Consider the following 23,879-nt stretch of genomic DNA (forward strand, 5'->3'; position numbering starts at 1 on the left):
CAATTGCTCCTTAGTTCTCTAGCCTGTGAACCAGGTTTGTTGGATTGACTACATCTCCTTTATGACTGTGCTTTTGCTCACCTCTTCTAATATTTTGTACATTTGGCCTGAATCAAATTTTGCCTTGCTACATTCTTCTGAAAGACCTTGAGATTCTTTACAACATTAGAAGTGCTATATCATTGAAAGCCATTGTTTTTCCTATTCTCAGTGTATGGTTTTGACTTGAATTAGTCTGGACCATCTCCTGGTGAACCGATCGTCTACGAATTACTTACATCTGCCCTTAATCTAGCATTAACAGCCACCATAGTTGACAATAGTCACAGGTTCACAAGAACGTGAATGTAACAAATGTTACATGGATGCAGCTCCTTGGCTGTTCATTCAGAGAAGAGGGTGTCTCATCCAACATATGCACCGGACCTGAAAGCCTTTCACATTCACAGTCTTTAATAAGGATGTATTTCACTATCTCCCACTGACCTTCCCTGCTTAACGAACTGAAAAATTGTCAAAAGCCAGGAGAGCAAAATTTCAGAGCCCCCAAAAATAGATCCAGGGTTTGGGATGTATGATTACCCCCATATGCATTGAATACAATGAAGACAACATGCTTTCCTGATGCCACATACTTATTGTCATTTGAATTGCAGGCAACCAGTGCCAAATGGAATGGGCACCTCTGGAGGGCAGGGGGAGGGATCATGGCTTGCTCACCCTGTTTAAAACCAGCTTATATTTCTTAAAATGGGGAGGTAATTACAAAGTTGTAATATTGCTGGACGAGTAACCCAGAATCCCAGGTTAATGTTCCGAGGACATGGGTCTAAATTCCATAATGGTAGAAGGAAAACATTGCCTGCATATTGCAACTCATGGCAATCACAGACATCAGTGCATATTCCCTGAACCATAAGAGCAGCAGATGAGCAGCAGGCTAAAATGCCAATTAATGCGGTGGGTTTGGTAAGGTACAGCATGAATTACTACACCAAACTCCACTTGCAATTAGCCAAAAACACTCGGCCCAGTATCACTGGCTTTCTTAGAAACACACATATCACATGGTCTGCGTTCTCAACAAGAAACATCATGATCTAAGATTCTTTGTCTGAAATTTAAGTATGGGTTACCCACAATTTTCTGGCCAATAATTTTCATAAACAGGTAGTTGTATCTGAATTTCTAGCTTATTTTTGAGGTAGACAAAACGACCTTCTGGAAATTCAGAGGTCAAGAATTACCCCATTGCAATATCGGTTTGTTTAGTGATGTTCACAGGTTACCTTGATGTGATAGACATTGTTACAGAGACTTTGGAGAAGACCAGATGTTAAGTCTCATTTCTTCCTGCTGCTAAGCTGTTATGACCCTTGTCCATATGGCATCTTTTCAGAGAGTGGTGCCTATGGCACTCCTCAATATTAACCCCTTCAGCACCATGTAAAGGAATGGCAGATATCAAAGACACAAGGGAAAGTACATTTTAATTGTAACATCTTATTCAATAGCTCACCAAACATTAAACAAATATTTAAAAGATCTTCACTTAAGTTGGTTTTAGTTCTTTTTTAATGTGCAAGTACAGCAAGTTCTACTCATTAAACTGTACTAAATAAGGCTTTTGTTCTCCCATCTGTGTTCGATTTTTACTCAGAGTCATTGTGATTTGCACCAACAAAGTATAACTTCCCTTGTCACCAACTTGTAGGTACTTTGAAGTTGGTTTGGAAATTGGGGAAGTCAAAACTGAGTCGCCCATTGAAAGGACAATAAGGACCCATTCCTATTTCACGAACACCGCTATCCTCAACCCTTGGAAAATGCTGTACACATCAGACCTTAACACCATCAAAGAAAACAAGAATTTTTTATTACTCAAGGGATGTGGGCATTGATGTTTGGCCAGCGTTTATTACCTGATACTGATAAGAGACATAGAGCTGTCACTAAGCCTTACATGAAGATAAAGATACTCCTGCTTTGTATGTTATAAATGACTGGATCATGCTACAATCATTGCTTCCTCAGTAAGATTTGCAAATTTATGAGGATTGCAGCAGTATGGTTGTGAATTGATTACCTTTTACTTCCCAATTATTTGTTTGAATCCATACTGCTCTAATCCGATGAACATCTTCCCAATGTAGTGTCTAAACAGGTAATGTATTTAAGCAGACTACAGGGGGCACAAGTGGAAACTTTGCACCATGTGGCATGAATTGATTGCCAATTGATTGATGAGTTTGCCAAACTGACTCAGAGAAATTGTACAAAGTCTACTTTGGGAGGTCATACCCACAAACAGGTCCTCCGAAGGATGCACTGATGTGTTTTCATTGTGCTTGTGAAGTTTGGTTGTGCTGTTGGTTCATAATGAAGGGAACATTAATCTGAGCTATCTATGATGCCTAACCTGGTTACTGAAGAGTGACATGCTTCCAACTGGGTGACAAAAGTATTATATTTCATGCCATTACTTTGCTCAACAACATGACTACAAGAATCCACCAAAGCACTTAAATTTCCAAGTATAAAAATTTATATGAAACATTAGGGATGTTTTGATAGACTTAAAATAACTCATTATATATTTTTTTCAAAGAGAAACCATGTAGAAGATTAACCTGTTAGACAGTAGGTTCCATTTAGGCAAACACTGTGAATTTTGCTGATGTATCATCATCTCATCATGTTCCAGAATAACTCTGAGAAACAAAAAAGAAACTTCCACTTTTTCAAAATCCTAGAATTCCCCACCTAACTTTAATAGCCTATCTAGGACAGGAATTTGTGTTTTTCTGGCTGGCATTTGTTGCCTTAAGAAGGTGGTGTGGAGTCGTTTCATGACCTGCTGCAGTCCATTTGGGATGTTTACACCCACAGTGATGTTAGGAAAGTAGTTCCAGGATTTTGACCCAGACAGTTGTCCAAGTTAGGATGATATGTGTGGCATAGACAGGCACTTGGAGATGGTGTTGTTTCAAGCAAGCTGCTGCCCTTGACCAGTCTCTGACATCCATCATGCTGTTCAGGGTCTTTTGAGGAGAGTAAGCTTCATTAATTCTGCCAATGCCTCGGCATCCCAGCTTCGCTGGTTTTGAAGTGTATGTAGGGGAATAAGGAAGGTTTGACTATTATGGGGCTTGAATGCTTGTTCATTTCCTGGCACAGATATTTTGCCTTTGCCTGATCTTGCCACACATGAAAGCAAAGAGCAAATTTCTGTATTACAGCCTCATCCTTTCCATTGACTCAATGCACCAGCCCCCCAATTCTTTTCATTGACTTGTAAGATATGGACTAGAGACTGGCCTGCATATTTAATGACAATTAGTCTCAGGAAATCACGCATGCATAGCGTCACATACTGTCAGTCAACCATTGCTCAACAGCAAACAGGAAATTTTCTTCTCAATTAGATGCATTTGATTCTGGTTCCAGCTGGTGTAGTCTGATAAGCTGCCTTCTCCCCCTGTCCTGACAGTGGAAGGCAGTGGGAAAGCTCCACTGCTAAGTAAAACAGCTCAGGGTGGTGCATCAGTAGACAATGAGCTAAGGACCTGCCTTTAGGCAGCACGCACATACCATCCCAGATTCTTTATCTGCTAACCTGGAGGTCTGAATACTGTAGTCTACTGCAAAATGTCGCAGAAACCCATTTCTGGAAGATAGACGACAAACAGAAGCACATATCCTCTGTTCAAAACTTCCTGGTGGCACATTATCTCACTCCCACACTTTTTATTTCTATCTTTTGCACAGCTGGATCATACAAGTTCCAACTCAATGTGCTTTTGTTACTGTTCAGTTAATTACAGACACCTTTTCTTTTGAGCAACCATTTGGGCCCTGTGCCAGACAAATCCACTAATTACAATTCTGACAGAATATCAAAACCTCACGGAGGTTAGCTCTTTAAAAAAAAAATTCCTCATGACTGATGAATATTATATTACATGATGCACTTGTTGATTTATTCATTGCTACAGGAACAGCTGGAGGCCATTCACACTTCTAATGTTCTCCCCCACTAAATTAGAAAATGGTTGCTCTGGACCTCTCTATCATAGCCTTCGATTTAATTTCTTGATATTGTTATCCAACAAAAACATGTCAAACTCAGTGCTGAAAGTTTTGACTAATCTGGCATCGGTAGTCTTTAGGCGAATGTGTCCAAGATTCTCTCTGTGAAAAATACTTTGCAGAGAGACCAAGTTCTGTTCTTTGAAGGATTGCATTGCACTTGCGATTCAAGCTTGCAACTTTAAATTGTACACGTATGCTGGAGAACAGGCTTTTCTCCGTCACACTGGAGATCCATTAGTGTAGTTGTAATGTCCCTGAATGAGTAATCTAGAGGGCCAGGCTAATGCTCTGGCAATACTACATCATGCAGTGGAATTCAAACTCAATTAATTAAACCTGGAGTACTAAGCAATAGTGATGCTCTTGTAACTATTATTGCTTGTTGTTAAAAAAAACTGTTTCACAATTGTCTCGAATGACCTACAAGTGACTCCACACCTTTAGCAGCGTGATTGTCTCTTAATTGTTGTCAAAAATGGGAAACAGTAAACTCAGTTCAAGGGCAATTAGAAACAGGCAATATGTTCTTGTCAGTGACACCCACATCATGTAAAACTGTAGAGGAACTAGCAGTGGACGGATCTAAGAGAAGATGAAGATTTGATGGGCAATTGTATTGGAGACGCTGAGATTGTTTACCAGGTGTGTTTGTTGGGCTTACTGACAATTTCCAACGAACAGTTCGAGTCAGTTGACAAATAGAGGTCCCAAGATCATTTGCTACATAGCATCAGCTCTCTTTATTGACAGGCCTGTGGCATGCCACAAAATAAAATTACCCATCCACATAAAACGGAACACAGGCCTTTAAAAGGCCAGGCCAGGCAGGAAGCTAAACTTTACAGGCCGGATCTTATGTGCATCAATTGTTTTAGAGGGGTTTTGCTGTGAGGCCTAGTGGGTTTTCTCATCATCAACAACCTTATTCCTACTGTCTAATTCTGATCCTATCTTGTCACACTGTGTCCAGGACCACTCTGTCAACTGGAGCTGAATATTTTCTGTCATTTGCCCCTGATGGTGGATGCAAGGGGAATTTGGGGGCATGGACCTGGAAGTCATGCTGGGCAGTGTGGTGCAGGAGCAGGATGCCCTGTTATAGAAGAGGTCATGACACTAAGCAATGCCAATCTGGTCTGAAGTTACCATCCAGGTCAGTGCAGGCTCAGCCATCCAGATGTCTGCACACCATTGTAGGAAGGAGGTCGACATCCTTCTCTACTTCACAACATTAGTGCCACCATTTTCTCTCTCTGCGACCTCATACTCACACTATCGATGCTACTGCACCCACCACCCACCAAGGCTCAAGCCCTACCATGCTTTCACCATTTTCCCCATCCAGCCCAATCCTTGATATCACTATCCCAGCATGCCCTCAGTGCAGCCTATAAACTATCTTGAGTCACCTCCCTCACCTGCATCAGCAGTAACTGCTGTACCAACCACTTCCATTTCCCTTAATACCTGCCTCACTCTCATTCCAGGAGGAAAGCAGCTCACAGTAGAGCAGAACAGGTCGTGTGCTTCCCGATATCTGACTCCTTACCCTTTGTGTGGACAGGATCCTGACTGACCACTCCCAAGTGGCTGACTGAACATGTCCAAGTCCTGGACTGCTAGCAGAGGCTCTCTTTGACTTACTCTGCCCAGGCCCCATGAGCAAAGGCTACCCTCTTTGACTGAATTGATCTCTCCTGACAACCATGATGAGCTTCCTGGCTTTGTGCCTGTGCTAAATGGCAAGGCAAGACAACAATACTGACCACCTGGTATCTCTGGCTGAAGGGGCAAAGTAAGACAGGTAATGTAAGGCAGGGAAGTGTGAGCATCCAAGTAGGTTGGAATGAGTGAGCACTATGACAATCAGTACACAAGCAGGACATGCAGGCTGGTCCTGTCCATGAGCTGGGTATGTGTCCCCGTGTGCACAGTGTCCTTGCTGCAGCATTACAATGAGCATTACCAGTACAGTCAGATATGCAGCACTGAAGCGCAAAACTGCACTGTACGTAGATTGAAGATGAGCCATGAAGATTGCTAAAGGCTGGTATATATTGTATGGCAATTTCCATGGGTATGGGGTACATGTAGCTGAGATATCAGTGTTCAGGGTCCAACATGGATGTCCTTTGGAGCAAGAAGGTAGCTGGTACCCAAACTGAGTTCCCCACCCCAAATTTTCACCATCTAGCTTCTTCAGGGTGTTTAATAAGATAGGAAGTCAAACATTAATAAAGCAAGTTGCCTGCGTTAAAAGGGTATCTTAAAAAGCGATAATCCCGCTTAACTGACAACTCACTGACATCTAGCAAGAAATTTGTCTCACTGCTTTGTAAACGTATAAAAGATGCAGGAAATTGCTCCTGCCAGAAGGATAGACCTTGCCAGGCTTTTCATGTGATTCTGCCACAAATCTGACCATTGCCCACGTTGTTCAGGCCCCTATAAGATTCTTCACTGCAGCTGTGCTCCAGACCATTTTGCAACAATACAGGGGGTCCACTTGATTTGTACTATTGTACTGCAGGAGCTGCAACACAGTGGTCAGGGTATGCCTGTGATTCAAACAAATACCTTGCATTCCAGGATCTCTTTGAAAGTCCCGCTGCACGTGTGCAAACCCAGTACAAGGAATCACAAACGGTCACTGAAACTGTAATTACTGGGAATGCCGAGCACTTATTACGGAAGAGAGGCCCTTCAGGAAATCTAAGTATCAGTCCATGTCATGAGATGAGGTCACAGTCCGGCAAAATCGTGGTGCTCCTTTGGCACAGTAATCCACAAACCAGAAGGAAGGTTCTTCAGAAACATTTCACTCCCAGTGTAAGGCATTTAACACGCTTGCCTTCATTGGTCAGAACTTTGAGAATTGGAGTCGGGATGTCATGCTGAGGTGGCACTGATGTTGGTGAGGCTCCTTCTAGTGTACTGTGTGCAGTTCTGGTCACCCTGCTACAGGAAGGATATTATTAAATTGGAGAGGGTTCAGAAAAGATTTGCCAGGATGTTGCTGGGAATGGAGGGCTTGAGATGTAAAATAGACTGGAAGGGCTGAGGCTTTTTTCACAGGAGTTTGAGGGATGACCTTATGAATGATTATGAAATCATGAGGGGCATAGATAAGGTAAATTAGCATTACTCTGGTAGACAATGGCCTACTGGTATTATTGCCATACTATTAATCTAGAAATTCAGCTAACGTTCTGGGGACATGGGTTCGAATCCCACCTCAGCAGATGGTGGAATTTGAATTCAATAAAATAAACTCTGGAAGTAAGAATCTACTGATCACCATGAAATCATTGTCAGTTGCCAGAAAAACCCATCTGGTTCACTAATGTCCTTCAGGGAAGGAAATCTGCCACCCTCGCCTGGTCTGACCTACATGTGAGTTCAGACCCCCAGCAAGCCGTTCAGTTGTGCTAATCGCTACAAAGCCTCAAAGAAATGAAACCAGACGGATAACCTGGCATTGACCTGGGCACTGGAAAAGACAAGGCTGAAACAGCCCTGTCGATTATGCAAAGTCCTCCTCATGAACATCTGGGGGTTAGTGCCAAAATTAGGAGAGCTGTCTCACATATTTGGCAAGCAACAACCTGATATAGTCATACTCACAGAATCATACCTTACAAACAATGTCTCTGACACCACCATCACCATTCCTGGATATGTTTTGTCCCAGCAGAGGTGGTGGGTCAGTCGGGATGGAGTTGCCATTGGAGTCCTCAACATTGACTCTGGGCCCTGTGATGTCTCATGGCTTCAGGTTAAACATGGGCAAAGAAACCTCCTGCTCATTACCACATACCGTCCTCCCTCAGCTGATGAATTGGTATTCCTCAATGCTGAACAACACCTAGGGTAAGCACTGAGGAAGGCAAGGGAACGGTATGTACTCTGGATTTCAATGTCCACGACCAAGAGTGGCTCAGCAGCTACTCAGAGGACTACTGATCAAGCTGGTCGGATCCTAAAGGATACAACTGCTAGACTGGATCTGTACTGAGTGGTGAGGGAGCCAACAAGAGGGAGAAACATACTTGACCTCATCCTTACTAATCTGTCAGCTGCAGCATCAGTAAAAGTGGCTGTTGCACAGTCCTTGTGGAGACGAATTCGCGCTTTCACATTGAGAATAATTTCCATCGTGTTGTGTGGCACTATCACCGTGCTAAATGGGACAAACTTCGTACAGATCTAGTAACTCGAGACTGGGAATCCATGAGACGTGGTCGATCATCAACAGCAGCAGAATTGTACTCCAGCACAATTTGTAACTTCATGGCCCGGCATATCCCCCACTCAACCATTACCATTAAACCAAGCAATCAACACTGGGTCAATGGAGAGTGCAGGGGGGTCTGCCAGAAGCAGCACCAGACATACTTGAAGATGAGGTGTCAACCTTGTGAGCCACCAAACAGGACTACTTGCATGTCAAACAGCGAAAGCAGCAAGTGATAGACAGAGCTAAGTGATCCCACAACCAATGTATCAGATCTAAGCTCTGCAGTCTTGCCACATCCAGTTGCGAATGCTGGTGGATAATTAAACAACTCAGTGGAGGAGGCTCTACAAATATCCCCATCTTCAATGATGGAAGAGTCCAGCACATCAGTGCAAAAGACAAGGCTCAAGCTTTGTCAGCAATCTTCAGCCCGAAGTACCGAGTGGATGATCCATCTCGCCCTCCTCCGTTGGCTCCCAGCATTACAGATACCAGTCTTCAGCCAATTCGATCCACTCCACGTGATACCAAAAAATGGTTGGAAACACTGGGGACTGCAAAAGCTATGGGTCATGACAACATTTCGACAATGATACTGAAGACCTGTGCTCCAGAACTTGCTGCTCCCTGAGCCAAGCTGTCTCAGTACACTTACGACATTTGTATCTAGTGACAATGTGGAAAATTGCCCAAGTATGTCCTGTACACAAAAAGCAGGGCAATCCAAACTGGCCAATTACACCCCCCACTCCCTGCCCCCATCAGTCTACTCTCGATCATCAGTAACATGATAAAAACAAAGTTGCTGACAAAGCTCTGTTCTGGTAGCATCTGTGAAGGAAAAAGCAGAATGAATGTTTCGGGTCTGGTGACCCTTCCTCAGAACTCATCAACAGTGCTATCAAGCAGCACTCGCTCAGCAGTAACCTGCTCAGTGTCGCCCAGTTTGGGTTCCTCCAGGGCCACTTAGCTCCTGATCTCATTACAGCCTTGGTTCAAACATGGATAAAACAGCTAAATTCCAGAGGTGAGGTGAGATGACAGCCCTTGATACCAAAACTGCGTTCGACTGAGCATGGTATCAAGGAGCTCTAGCAAAACTGGAATCAATGGGCATCAGGAGGCAAACTCTCTGGTGGTTGGAGTCATAACTGACACATAGGAAGATGGTTGTGGTTGCTGGAGGTCAATCATCTCAGCTTCAGGTCTTCTCAGCAGGAGCTCCTCAGAGTAGTGTCCTCGGGCCATCCATCTTCAGCTGCTTCATCAAAGATCTTCCCTCTATCATAAGGTCAGAAGTGGGGATGTTTGCACAATGTTCAGCATGATTCATAGCTCCTCTGATACAGAAGCAGTCCATGTTTAAATACAACAAGATCTAGACAATATCCAGGCTTGGGCTGAGAAGTGGCAAATAACAGTGGTGCCACACAAATGCCAGGCTATGACCATCACCAATAAAAGACAGCCTAAACACCACCCCTTGGCATTTAATGGTGTTACCATCACTGAATCTCCCATTATCAACATCCTGGGGGATCAACATCACCATAGTATTCCTTACCTCTGACCTGTTCTTGTAACATAGAACATAGAACATAGAAAAGTACAGCACAGTACAGGCCCTTTGGCCCACGATGTTGTGCCGTGGAATAATCCTAATCTAAGGATAAAATAACCAAACCTACATTCCCCTCAATTCACTGCTGTCCATGTACATGTCCAGCAGTTGCTTAAATGTCACTAATGACTCTGCTTCCACGACTTCCACTGGCAAAGTATTCCATGCGCTCACAACTCTCTGGGTGAAGAACCACCCTCTGACGTCTCCTCTATACCTTCCTCCTAATACCTTAAAACTATGACCCCTCGTGGCAGTCAATCCTGCCCTGGGGAAAAATCTCTGGCTATCGACTCTATCCATGTCTTACATTACCTTGTACACCTCGATCAGATCACCTCTCTTCCTCCTCTCCAGAGTGAAAAGTCCGAGCTCAGTCAACCTGTCCTCGTAAGACAAGCCCTCCAGTCCAGGCAGCATCCTGGTAAACCTCCTTTGCATCCTCTCCAAAGCCTCCACATCTTTCCTATAATAGGGCGACCAGAACTGGACACAATATTCCAAGTAACCATTGTGTTAATGTGGTGAGTCCAGTTGAGTTTATGGTCAATGACAACCTCCAAGGTCATAGCCTAACATTTGTGTGGGGCCAATGTTATTTGCCACTTATCAAGCCAAGCCTGGATATTGTCCAGATCTTGTCGCATTTAAACATGGACTGCTCCTGACTCCCCAGGGCACAAGTCAGGAGTGTGATGGAATACCCCCCACTTGCCTGGATGAGTGCAGCCCCAACAGCATTCAAGAAGCTCAACACCAGTCAGGACAGAGCAGCCCTCTTGATTGGCATTACATCTACAAGTATCCACTCCCTCCACCACTGACGTTCAGTAGCAGCTATGTGTACCATCAACAAGATGCACGGCAGAAATTCACTAAAGACCCTCAGACAGCACCTTCCAAACCTACAACCACTTCCAGATAGAACGACAAGGGCAACAGACATTTGGGGACATCACCACCTGCAATTTCCCCTCCAAGTTACTAACCATACTGACTTCGAAATACATCACCGTTCCTTCACTATTCCTGGGTCAAAATCCTCAAATTCCCTGCCTAATAGCATTGTGGGTCAACCCACAGCAAGATGTCTACAGCAGTTCAAGAAGGCAGCTCACCACCACATTCTCAAGGGGCAACTAGAGATAGGCAATAAATGCTGGCCAGTCAGCATCACCCACATCCCACAAATGAATGAAAGAATGACAAGGATCTTTTCCCTAGTGTGGGGAATTCTAAACTAAGCAGCATACTTTTAAGGTAACGGGAGAATGTCTTAAAAATGACAGGCAACGTCTTTACACATGACATGATTCATGTGTGGAATGAACTGCTAGAGAAAGTGTTAGATGTAGGTTCAGTTACAATGTTTAAAAGGTATTTAGATAAGTAAATGAATAGGAATGGTTTGGAGAGATATGGGCCAAGTGCAGGCAAATTGAACTTTCATTTGTGATTTTGGTCAGTATGGATTGGTTTCTATGCTGTATGACTCTATGACCCTATGGCAGCAATTCACACCTCATCTGATCATCTTTTGACAAAGAAGGTGACAAACGGACTATTATGTCATTTTGATTCTTTGCAGGGGATTCTTTTAGACCTGTTTTCTTTTCTCCAAGGAAATCTGTAGACATTGCACATTGGATTTCAGATACACCAGCTTGGGAGCCTTCATTTTTTTTCAAGCTCTTGAGTTTGTGTTTACATTGAGCATCAACAGTGCAATAAACTCCATGGAGGGGGTCTTTTCTCTGATGGTCTCTCACCATGCTTTTTTGTCCTAAGAAAGTCATTCCCACTGGTTGATGTCTATGTGGCATTATTTCAGAGTTACTGAGGCAGCAAACATTATATTCCTTTTGCTGTCCACTACTAAATCACTCTTCCTGCACTTACAAAGATCTTCTTCAATGTTCATTCATCGCACTCATGCTCCACATGAGCGGATTATTTTAGGCATGTCTTCATGATAAAAAAAAACTCCGATAGGTTAGTAAGGCAGATCTTTGGTGGCCCAGGGATTCGATTTTGCCAGCTGAACCTCATTCACCTGGCTCACGCAGGACCACATTAAAGGAGGCAAGTAGGCTGAAGAACAGATTGGTTGTATCCACTGGTGATGATGCATGTGGAGAATAAGGTCTTCTTAGGCCTGAGTCACTTGGATCTGTGATTGAACTGTGCTGACTGCTACAAGAGCACATCACAATTCTAAAGCCATTATTATTATTATTGTGAAGCCTTTTTGATAATTATTATTTTGGGAATGTAGCCTTAAATCTGGGGGAATGAAGGAGTCATGCAATCTGTTGTCAGTAATACAGGTGTTAGGCATCAAATGAATGGCATAGATTGTTTTATTGAGAAAAAAATGCAAGATATTTATGCTTGGAGATAGCGTACCGTCTCTGAGTTTATAGACAGTAGGCTCTGAGTCTCCCAAATTTTGGAGTTGGTGGTACTGGATTGTATGAAATTGTGTTGTAAACTGTTCGTTTACATCTAAGATGCAAGGGGGTTGGGACCAAGGATAGCTTATTAGCAATTCTACCTGGACACAAGTTTAATGTGTTTAATGTTATAATGAGGTAGAGTGCTGGGGAAGACATTTTTTAGATCAGGTTACAGGCTTCCCTACATATCAATGAATATCACAGACAGCTCAGGTTGTGTGTGCCCAGCAGAGGGCTCAGGATGCATGACTTTGCTACCACATCCCCTTCTGGATGGGAAACATTGAAGAAATGCATTCTGCAACTATCCAAGGATTCTCCGAGCTTTATTCTGGTACAGCAGGAAGGATGAAGAATCATCAGAACAGGCTTCACTGATGATGATGGCTTAATAAACATTGGAAAACTAGGAAAGCATCCAATCTTTCAAGCTAACCATCCAGTGAAATGGCGCTATGAAAAACAATATACAGGAAGTAATAGGACTGTAATTCCATGGACTGTGAAATGGCAATGTTCTTCTCTGTAGTTTAAAGTCTAAGTTGCCTCCAAAAAGAAAATAGTTTTTAGTCAACAATGCCAGTAGCCACTTATTACAGTAAACATTTAAAAATACGAATAGTTTCAGCTAGTAATTGTATGTTTGAATCTTGTCTTAAAAGCTGTCAGTTTCTATCGAGATCATCACATCATGTAGGTGCTATCAGACATGGTACGTCAGGAATGATGCTGTGTCGCTGACCAATGGTAAGGTGCTGTAGAGTGGCACATTCAGGGAAACAATCCTTTAATTTCCTCACACAGCATGACTGAGTGACCTCAGGGAGTAGACTCGCTCTCATCTTCCTGCCTTCCGACTGCAGGCTCATGTCTGCACCCAGGTTTCCTCATCTCTTCATTATTGTCTGTTGTGCAGCAAAATAAATCAATGATGGCCTGAGATGCCTGCCAAAGATTTAGAAAGAATTCTGAACACCTACCGCTACATCTGCATCACCTCCTGTGCTCACCCTGGGGTCATCACACTCCTGGAATTGAGCCCAGAGAGAGTAGAAACTGCAGATGCTAGAGAATCCAAGATAACAAGGTGTAGAGCTGGATGAACAAAGCAGGCCAAGCAGCATCAGAGGAGCAGGAAAGCTGACGTTTCGGGCCTAGACCCTTCTTCAGAAATGGGGGAGGGGAAGGAGGTTCTGAAATAAATAGAGAGACAGGGGGAGGCGGACAGAAGATGGGTAGAGGAGAAGATAGGTGGAGAGTTGACAGATGGGTCAACCCCTTGTCCTCACATACAACCCCACCAACCTTCGGATGCAACGCATCATCCTCCGACACTTCTGTCATCTGCAATCCAACCCCACCACCAAAGACATTTTCCCCTCCCCACCACCAAAGACATTTTCCTCTCCCCACCCTTATCTGCCTTCCAGACAGACCACTCTCTCCACGACCTCCTTGTCTGCTCCACACTCCCATTCAGCCCCACCACACGCGGCACTTTTCCCAGCAACTGCAGGAAGTGCTACACCTGCCCCTACATCTGCCCCCTCACCCCCATCCCAGGCCCAAAGAAGACTTTCCACATCAAGCAGATGTTCACCTGCACATCTGCCAATGTGATATACCGCATCTGCTGTACCCTTTGTTTCCTGCTCTACATCGGGGAAGCCAATTAGAGGCTTGGGGACCACTTTGTAGAACACCTACGCTCGGTTCGCACTAAACAAGTACACCTCCCAGTCGCGAACCATTTCAACTCCCCCTCCCATTCTGCAGATGGCATGTCCATCCTGGGCCTCCTGCAGTGCCACAATGATGCTACCAGAAGGTTGCAGGAACAGCAACTCATATTCCGCTTGGGAACCCTGCAGCCCAATGGTATCAATGTGGACTTCACAAGCTTCAAAATCTCCCCCTCCCCCACTGCATCCCAAACCATCCCAGCTCGTCCCCACCTCCCTAACCTGTCCTTCCTCCCACCTCAAGTCCCACCCCCATCTCCTGCCCACTAACCTCATCCCACCCCCTTGACCTGTCCATCTTCCCTGGACTGACCTATCTCCTCCCTAGCTCCCCACCTACACTCACCTTTACTGGCTCCAACCCCGCCTCTTTGACCTGTCTATCTCCTCTCTACCTATCTTCTCCTCTATCCATCTTCTAACTGCCTCCCCCTCTCTCTCTATTTATTTCAGAACCCCTTGACCCTTCCCCATTTCTGAAGAAGGGCCTAAGCCCTAAACGTCAGCCTTCCTGCTCCGCTGATGCTGCTTGGCCTGCTGTGTTCATCCAGCTCTACACCTTGTTATCTTGGATTTGAGCCAATTTTGTTTATTTTGACTTCTGCAGCATGGTCTTGCTCCACTACATTAGTGATCCCAACATGTGTCTGATTCTGTGTGTCATTGTGCAGCTCTGCTTGAAGTAGATAATTTATTGTTACTGTCCTCTTTGGATGGGATACAGACCTGTTCTAAACCACTTAAAACTTGTTTAAAAATAATACACAAGCATTTCCAGCTAAACAGCAAAATGGTTGATTCTTAACAGTTCTCTGAGATAGACAATAAATGCTGGCCTCGTCAGTGATGCTCCCATCCTGTGTGTGAATGAAAAAACAATCTATACAGACTGGAAGAAAATGCAAATAATCTGGAGGTTCTAGGCACCATTTTTCCAAGTACTTGTTTTCCAGTAGAGAGCAGAAGCTTTACTTCAGGAATGTGGCCGTTCCATTTTTCAGATTCTGTCCATGAGATTCTCTCAATTAGTGCTAAATTCCGAATGTCTTACAGAGAGTGATAATTTGGTGCTAAATTTGGGGCTGTTTACAGTGGAGCTCAGTGGTTAGCACTGCTGCTTCACAGTGCCACGGACCCAGGTTTAACTCCTCCCTTATGTGACTGTCTGTGCGGCGTTTGTACATTCTCCGTGTGTCTGCGTGGGTTTGTTCTGGGTTTCTCCCACAGTGCAGGGATGTGCCTGCTAGGTGGGTTAACCTTGGGAAATGCAACTTTACAGGGATGGGGTAGGTTTGGGTGGCATGTTCTTCAGAGGGTCGCTGAAGGGCCAAATGGCCTGCTTCCACATTGTAGGGATTCTATGATACCAGTGCTGATGAGATTCAGCCTACTACTAAACCCATTATACTTCGGGCACCCATTGCAGGGAGGGAGAAGGTGTGTTGTCTGAATAGCCGGGAATGAATTGAACGCAGGTTTTTGGGATGAAAAATCAAATTATCAATTACTGCTGTGGTGTATCTTACTGAGACCACTGTGGGCACCAGTCTTGCAGTGAACATGCCTTGTAATTGATTCGACACAAGAGTCAGCATCTTCTCACGGGGTTGAGGAACATGGAGAGAAGATGTTTCGCACAAGTACAAAATCAGCAATCCAATACTGATGCTCCCATCAGGTTTGATTCCCAAATGCAAAACACACCATTGAATTTCCCCCATGATATGCCATTAGCTGTGACATTTTGTGCTGTCCCCGTTACTGCTGGCAGGCAAGATAACGTGGGTTAAATACTGTGTATAAAATAATTAATTTTATTGGCAAAATTGTTCTTTTGTTTGTTAAAGGTGGTTGAACAGGCAGTTCTTTGACAGCAGGAGTCATTGAAAGTACAGTAGCACAGCCAGCAAGTGTAGCAGTGAAGGGGTCATAGCTGCTGCTTGTGGATCAAAGCAAGTGTTTCTTTTTCTACTTGTTAATCTTCCTCTTCCTGTAATATGTAGCAATATAATCTTACCATCATTTAGTTTTGATGGAAACTCTTTTAAAAGCTGCAATATATTATAGCAAAACAGTGCCTTTTGAAGTCCTCCGCTCTGGAGAATGTTAATTGATAATGAGACATGTGCAGCCACGAACACTCGTCCATCCTGAACACCTTCCCGCTAAGACCCTGCTTTGAGGACTGATTAGTGTCACAATCCCTCAGTGTGAAAAAGGGAGGGGATGATATATGGTGGGACAAGGAGTAAGAAGGCCTGTGAAATCAGGGGAAGAAGTGGGGCACAACTCCGTGGTGACCAGTGTTGCCTCGGACCTTGTGAACCCATTTGGGATCTCAACTCCCACTTTGGGAAGTTCGAACCCATACAGGTCCATGGAAGGTCGGCACAAGTTGCTGCATGAGAGCTTAGTTCTGGACCCAGGTGGAGAGAAAGGGTTGAGGGCCACAGTGCAGAAAGGCACTAACCTCTGTTTCTTTTAACACACAGCCACTGGGTAAACCATGCTTTATATTGGACAGATGACACTGAAACTGGCCATATGATCCTAAGTTACCAATGCTGGAACTATGTTAGGAGGTCAGGGAAATGAGAAGAACTTGCATTTATACAGCACCAGTTATAATCTTGGAACAATTCAAAGTGCTTTACAGACATGAAGCATATATTGATTGGAACCATGGCCAGGTTGATCTCACTGCCTAAGAGATTCTGGCCAGGTTGATCTCACTAATGCTGCCGAAGAGATTCTTGATTGGGATTGCTAGCCTGGACCAGTCAGGGAGCCCTGGATGACAGACACAAACAGAAGTCTCAGAAAGACTCCTCAGTCTAGGGACTGACTCTAAGCTGGCTGGTCACAACCCATGTGTAATGTACATGTAAAGAAAGGGTGACTTGGTGATGAGACACCGGCCTCTGTGCAGTTATTTCAGAACACTTCTGAAGAATAGGAGTCGAGGGCAGCCAATTTGTCCACAGCAAGCTCCCATAAACAACGTGCTAACGGCCAGAAAAAATTGTTTTTTCACATGTTGGTTTGAGGGATAGGTATTAGTCAAGACAGCAGGGTAAAAAAATCTGTAGAGCTTGATGAACACAGAAGGCCAAGCATCATCCAAGGAGCAGGAAAGCTGACGTTTTGGGAAGGGTCTAGGCCCGAAACATCAGCCTTCCTGCTCCTCTGACGCTGCCTGGCCTGCTGTGTTCATCCAGCTCTACACCTTGTTATCTCAGATTCTCCGGCATCTGCAGTTCCTACTATCAGGGAAAAAAAAATCTCCCTGTTCTTCTTCTGAAGGGGTTGTCGCAGCCCTAACATCCACTGGAGACAGCAGATGGGAATGTCAGTTTAACACCCAATTGGATATACAGTATTTCCAAAGGTGCAGTTCTCCCTCAGCTTTGCACTGTAATTTTATTTGCGTAAGTCTGTGGAGTTGCATGTGAACTCATAAGCTTCTAACTCGGAAGGAGAGGTGCTACCAACTGAGCAACAGTTAGCACCTTAGGGAGCTGGTCTAGAAAGTAAAGGTGAGAGAAGATTGGCATATTGGAATGTAGTTTCCGGTGCCCTCAAGCAGGTTTGAGAGAACATGTCAGAAATAATGGGAACTGCAGATGCTGGAGAATCCGAGATAACAAAGTGTAGAGCTGGATGAACACAGCAGGCCAAGCAGCATCAGAGGAGCAGGAAAGCTGACGTTTCGGGCCTACACCCTTCATCGAAAAAGCTCTGAGAGAACATAAGATCAGTCATGAGATGTTGCGAGCTATTATCAGCGAACTTTTGACTAAAGCTGGATGCATCATTTATAGTTACTTCAATAAAGTAGATTTTTAAGGGGAAGTCTACTTCAACAAGGTTTGGAGGTGCTGGTGTTAGACTGGGGTGGATAAAGGCACAAGCTACTCGACACCAGGTTATAATCCAATAGGTTTATTTGAAATCACGAGCTTTCGGAGTGCAGCCTCTTCGTCAGGTGAAGTAAGACAAAAGCACACGGACACAGAGTTTATGGGTAGACAGATCGAAAGATCGTACAACTGGTGTGAGTGGAGTGTCAGATGATAAGTCTCTGCTGGTGGCCAGAGAAGTGTCAGACAGTGTGAGTAAAGTGTCAGCAGCTGAATAACAAGTGAAGGAATGGCCTATAATCCGAGTAATTAAGGCAGAGAGATAATTACAAAATATTAAAAATAAGGTGGTGCTGGAGACCAATTAAGTGACTGGAATAGTTTGCCAGACAGGAATGTTCCCTCCCAGTAGGGGAACACTTCAGCGGTCAAGGGCATTCAGCCTCCCAACTTTGGGTAAGCTTCCTCCAAGGCAGGCTTTGACATACACGGCAACGCAGAATCACTGAGCAGAAACTGATAGCCAATTTCTGTACCCATGGAGAGGGACTCAGCTGTGATCTTAGGGTCATATTATGCTACATATGACACCACCACACTGTTCTGTATCTGTAAAATCCCCCTTAATGTCCTGTTTTGACACCATCACCTTGATAAATTGTTATGATCTCTCTACCTTAATTAGTTTGTACAGTTTTTGATTACTCACTACCTTGAGTAGGCCTCAGCACGCGATTCTTATATCTATCACATTATTTCCAGTCATTTGGTTTATCTCCAGCACCATTTTATTATTAATTTGTTGGCACATTTAGTCAGATTATAGGCCGTCCCTTCGGTCATTATTCAGCTGTTGGCACTTTACTCACACCATCTGACTCTCTTGGTCAACTGCAAAGATTTATTATTTGTCACAACAACAACAACAATGAAACCAGAAGTCGCTGGTAAAGCTCAGCAGGTCTGGCAGCATCTGTCAAGAAAATATCAGAATTAATGCGACCTTTCCTCAGAACCCTGATATGGCTGCGGAAAGGAGTTTTAGCAAATACCTGGTCAAACACCAGGAGTTACAGTGAAATTAATGTCAGTGGGCAAGAAGAAAGATAGGAACGGAAATCCCATCAGAGACAGGAGCAGAACCTCTTCAAGGTGGGCTTGCCTGGAAGAGATGTGGCAGTGATTTAAATACTAAATAAAAACCGAAAGAACTGCGGGTGCTGTAAATCAGAAACAACAGAAGTTGCTGGAAAAGCTCAGCGGGTCTGGCAGCATCTGTGAAGAAAAAAGTTCAGAGCTAACATTTCGGGTCCAGTGACCCTTCCTTATTATTTGACACTCTGCTCACACTGTTTGTATGAGCTATTGATCTCTCTGCCCTTGATCTCTCTGCCTATAAATTCAGTGTCCATGTGCTTTCGTCTCTCATTCCACTTAATGAAGTGGCTCTGCTCCAAAAGTTTGTGATTTCAAATAAACCTGTTGGACTATAACCTAGTGTTACATGGCTCACTACTTCAGCAAGACACAGTGCTCCTCGTTAGAATTGGTGGCTCTGAGTGAGGGGCCACCTCCCATCAATGAGCCTCCATACATACAGAGGGTAGGCTCATTAGATCAGCTCTGCTGGCAATTTAAATTCACCCACATTAGCGACTGACTGAAATCATCGCCACCAGCGCATCCCCTTGTTATGGGTGCTGAACCAATAAAGAGGGAGGAGGGATGGTTAAAGTTGCCTCGCAGAATGAGACTGATGTGCTGCTCTGAAGAAGTGTTCCTATAAAGAATGAAGTTACACATCAAAAAAACCCAGTGGTGTAACAGCAACTGCTTGAACACTGCGTGTGGAGCGCGGTCTAAGTGTTTTTGCTGAACCCTAGCCAACAAAGAAGTCCATTTCTGAAGTAAAGCAAAACCTGCCTTGCTTTTTTTAAAGGATGCAAATGGATAATGCAATAAACTGAGAGCACCAATACCTGGCGAATCATTGGCACTCTCCAAACATGAGGTGGAGGTTTGATCTCTTCCTCATGGGGGAATTGGGGGCAAGTGACTTGTTCTGAATGCACTTCCTGCTGGAGGTAAATGGCAGAATCATGGAGGTGGCAGCTGGAATAAGGCTGTGGAGAGCCGTGGGTGGAGTGGGAGGAAGACACGTATATGTTGCAAGCAGAGAAAAGGCCTGCTGGCTGTCTCACCAGCATCTGCAGCACACATGTTGCTGGGTAAAAGACATACATCTTTGAAGATTTAACAGCCTATAAAATGTAAACTCCCAGTCTTCCAGATAATAGGCTATATATAGAAATGATAAATCGAAGACAGAAAAGAAACTTACTTTTATGTTGCACCTTTCATGGCCTCGGGACATCTGACAGTGCACTGCAGTCAAGGAAGACACTTTTGAACACAGTCTCCATTGCAAGATGAGGCGACTGGACAGCCAATGAGTGCACAGCAAGATCCCATGAAAAGCAAAGCGATAAACAGGCTCTTTATCCCTGAGGTTGAAATGTCAGCTACTAGGGCTCACAGGTTTTAACTAAAAGGGGGTGAGTTTAAAGGAAATGGGAGAGGCACATTTCTTTTACATGGAGGGAGTTAAAGGCCTGGGATGTGCTGCCTGAGGAGGTGGTTGAGATGGATATAATAGCAATGTTTAGGAGGCATCTTGGCAGATATATGAATAGACAATGAATAGGAGGATACTGACACTATAGAGGTAAAAGTTTAGAAAGACGTCATGGGTCGGCACAGTCTTGTTAGGCTGAAGGGCCCTGTGCTACACCGTTGTGAACAGCCAAATGATCTTCTGTTGATGCTGACCGAAGGACAAGCATTAGGTCAAGGCCCTGTGGCAAGGACTTCCCTGATCCGTTTGTCTCCTAAAATGTGTCAAAAGACTTTTCACCTGAGAAAGGCACAGATGGCTCAATACCACATAGACAAAATTCCAGCTGGGATTCGTTGACAGTAAAGTTTGGATTTTCAGGTGTGCTGGAACTGCGAGAAGGATTGCATGATAGATGGAATGACCTGAGGAGCTGTCCAGTTTTGTCATGCTGGCAGAGAATGTGAGAATGTAACAAACACTGGCAGCAGCACAGCACCAAGACACCAACTATAATGAGGTAAATGACTGGATATTGTGAGAGGTGCTGGATGAGGGATAACTGCTGGCACAGCAAAGGGTCAAAACGCACTGGATTATAACCATCCCCTATTCTTCAGTTTAACGGACAGCGAATCAGCGTCATTTTCCTTGAGAACACATTTGGGTCACAAATAAAACCAATGATTGCATTCTGCAGAAATACCCTTCAAGTGGATATACCTAACCATGTTCATCACAAGATCCCAAATCCAGTGAACCCCAGGTTTTCACGAAATTTGACGGACAAACTGAACAAGCATTTAAAACATCAATGTACATAAATGAAGCCATTTCCAAAAAGTAAACATGTCACTAAAGGGACGGACTCTCCTCACGTTTTCCACTCCTCAGCCCTGAGTATTGATGTGACATTCTATGGGAGAGGTTAAGATGGCATTCAGTAAATACATTCAGCATAAGTCACTGTGACTCCGATCTTCGTGGTAGGACAGCAAAGAGAAATCACAGTTCACGATGACAACATCCCATAGCGCCATCCTGCCAACCTCCCATATCCTCGGCCCACCCATTCCAATCATTTGGTTCAGGCGGTCCTTCTTAAAATGTCAAGATTAGCCAACATCTCTTCCCAGAATAGAGGAGCCCAAAATTAGAAGACATAGTTTTAAGATGAGAGGGGAAGGATTTAGAAGGGACCTGAGGAGCAACATTTTCATACAGAGGGTGGTGCATGTATGGAATGAGCTCCCAGAGGATGCGGTAGAGGCTGGGACATTTACAACATTTAAAAGGCATCTAGACAGGTATGTGGATAGGGAAAGTTCAGAGGGATGCAGGCCAAATGGGACTAGTTCAGTTTTGGAAACTGAAGCTCGTCAGCATGGACAAGTTGGGCTGAAGGCCTGTCTCCAAGCTGTATATCTCTCTATGACTATGATCTCAATCCATTCAGTTTTTGCTGGATAAGCACGCCCTCACGGCTGCATACGTGCATACATTTTACAGCAGCACCTCTGTTTATTAACTAAGATTAGAGATAATGATACTCCAGATGGCTACCCTGGCAGGGAAGACAAATATTGGGGCATATAATACATGGTCAGGGTGCCCCTACACATCAAGGGAGTCAAATCAATAAATCCTGAGAGTTAGTCAGGCAACTAAATGGAGCAGGCTGCAAAAATCAAGAAGCTCTATTAGGTCTCAGTGTCTGAATTCCCACTCAAAGAGATTGTCTATTTGTATCCTGGGCACTTCCTTTACCTTGATTAAATCTACTGCTTTCTTTTATACAAACTATGTACATTTTTCACATGATACATTTTGCTTATACAAAACCCTTTCAGACCAACAGTTTGCGATAGTATATTGCAGCTTTCATCTATATTACAAGAACACAGATCCTAAAGCACCACTTGGCCTCCAACAAAAAAAAGAAGCTGTGTGATAGTTGTAATACTGGATAAATAAAAACAGGCAAGGGCACCTACAATGCATTATTAACTATAACAGCCAATGACACAGCAGCCCCAGCATCGTGACCGTGGTGACTGAGGACAGGCTATAATGATTGGCTGCCGCTCCTGGCTTGCTCTGAGTTGTGCTGCTGGGGGTGGAGCTTGGAGGGGCCACCTTTGCTCCCTTCAGTGTGGGGGCCACCCCTGGGAAAATCTGGTTCTTCGACCATTGCTCTTCTTGTACATCTGAGGACGAGAAGAGAGAGATAGAAATGATATAGTTAGAGAGTGACTTGTACAGTGTGGATGTGCTAGAGTCAATACAATACTGCAATGGCACAATCTGTATGCAAACCAGCTGAATAAACTTGCCAGTCTGTACCTGTAATATGGCATGACTATAGCAGCCAATACCCACAGTGCATCAACACTATAATAGCTAACAGGAGCACATTTCTAGGGTTGCAGTGAATTCACCTTGTGTCTGTTCATTTCCTCCTTTCACTGTTATAATGGCCTTGATTTATACAAGGAGTTAGTTTCAAAGACACGACCCCAATGATCCTTTCTGTTAGTCTCCAGATAGTCAGTTGCTGCAGAATAGCCAATCCTAGTACAGTCTCACATTGACTTGCAGGGTTAAACATGACAAGTACATACTTCCTAACTCTATATTTATATTCAAGACATTTTCTAATCAACCTGTTTGAAGACGTTATTGCATGCTTCTGGAGCAGGCATGACTTAGAAACATAGAAAATGGTTGCAGGAGCAGGCCATTCGACTCTTCGAGCCTACACCACCATTCAATATGATCATACAACATACCATATTCTTTCATCATGATTGTGCAATTTTAGTATCCTGCTCCCGCTTTCTCTCTACACCTTTTTGATCCCTTTAGCCACTAGTTCCACATCCAGCTCCCTCTTGAATATATTTAATGAATTTGCCCCAATAGCTGCCTGTGGGAGAAAATTCCACAAGTTCACAACTCTCTGAGTGAATAAATTCTTCCTCATCTCAGTCCTGAACAGTTTATTCCTTATTCTTAGACTGTGTCCCCCTAATTCAAGACTTCCCCAATATCAGGAACATTCTTCTCACATCTCACCAGTCCAGTCCTATCAGGATTTTATGTGCTTTTATGAGATAACCTTCATCATTCTTCTGAATTCCAGTGAATACAAGCCCAGTCAATCCAGTCTTTCTTCATATATCAGTCTTGCCATTCCGGGAATCAGTTTGGAAGCCGGGCTTCCTGGGTCGGAGGGAAGGACACTACAATTGCACTTC

At 44.1% G+C, this 23,879-nt stretch overlaps 1 protein-coding gene across 2 annotated transcripts in view; it reads right to left on the minus strand.

Moving 5' to 3' along the window:
* Positions 1 to 17,344: 17,344 nt before the first annotated feature.
* Positions 17,345 to 23,879, minus strand: part of LOC125457905 (glypican-5-like) — a 502,368-nt gene continuing 495,833 nt past the window's right edge. For both annotated transcript variants that reach the window (XM_048542684.2, XM_048542683.2), the window contains one exon: positions 17,345 to 22,829. In XM_048542684.2, coding sequence (XP_048398641.2) covers positions 22,630 to 22,829 — 200 coding nt within the window. In that variant the 3' untranslated portion in view covers positions 17,345 to 22,629. The remainder of the gene's footprint in view (positions 22,830 to 23,879) is intronic.

The sequence above is a fragment of the Stegostoma tigrinum genome, chromosome 14, assembly GCF_030684315.1.
Source record: "Stegostoma tigrinum isolate sSteTig4 chromosome 14, sSteTig4.hap1, whole genome shotgun sequence".
Taxonomy (NCBI): Eukaryota; Metazoa; Chordata; class Chondrichthyes; order Orectolobiformes; family Stegostomatidae; genus Stegostoma; species Stegostoma tigrinum.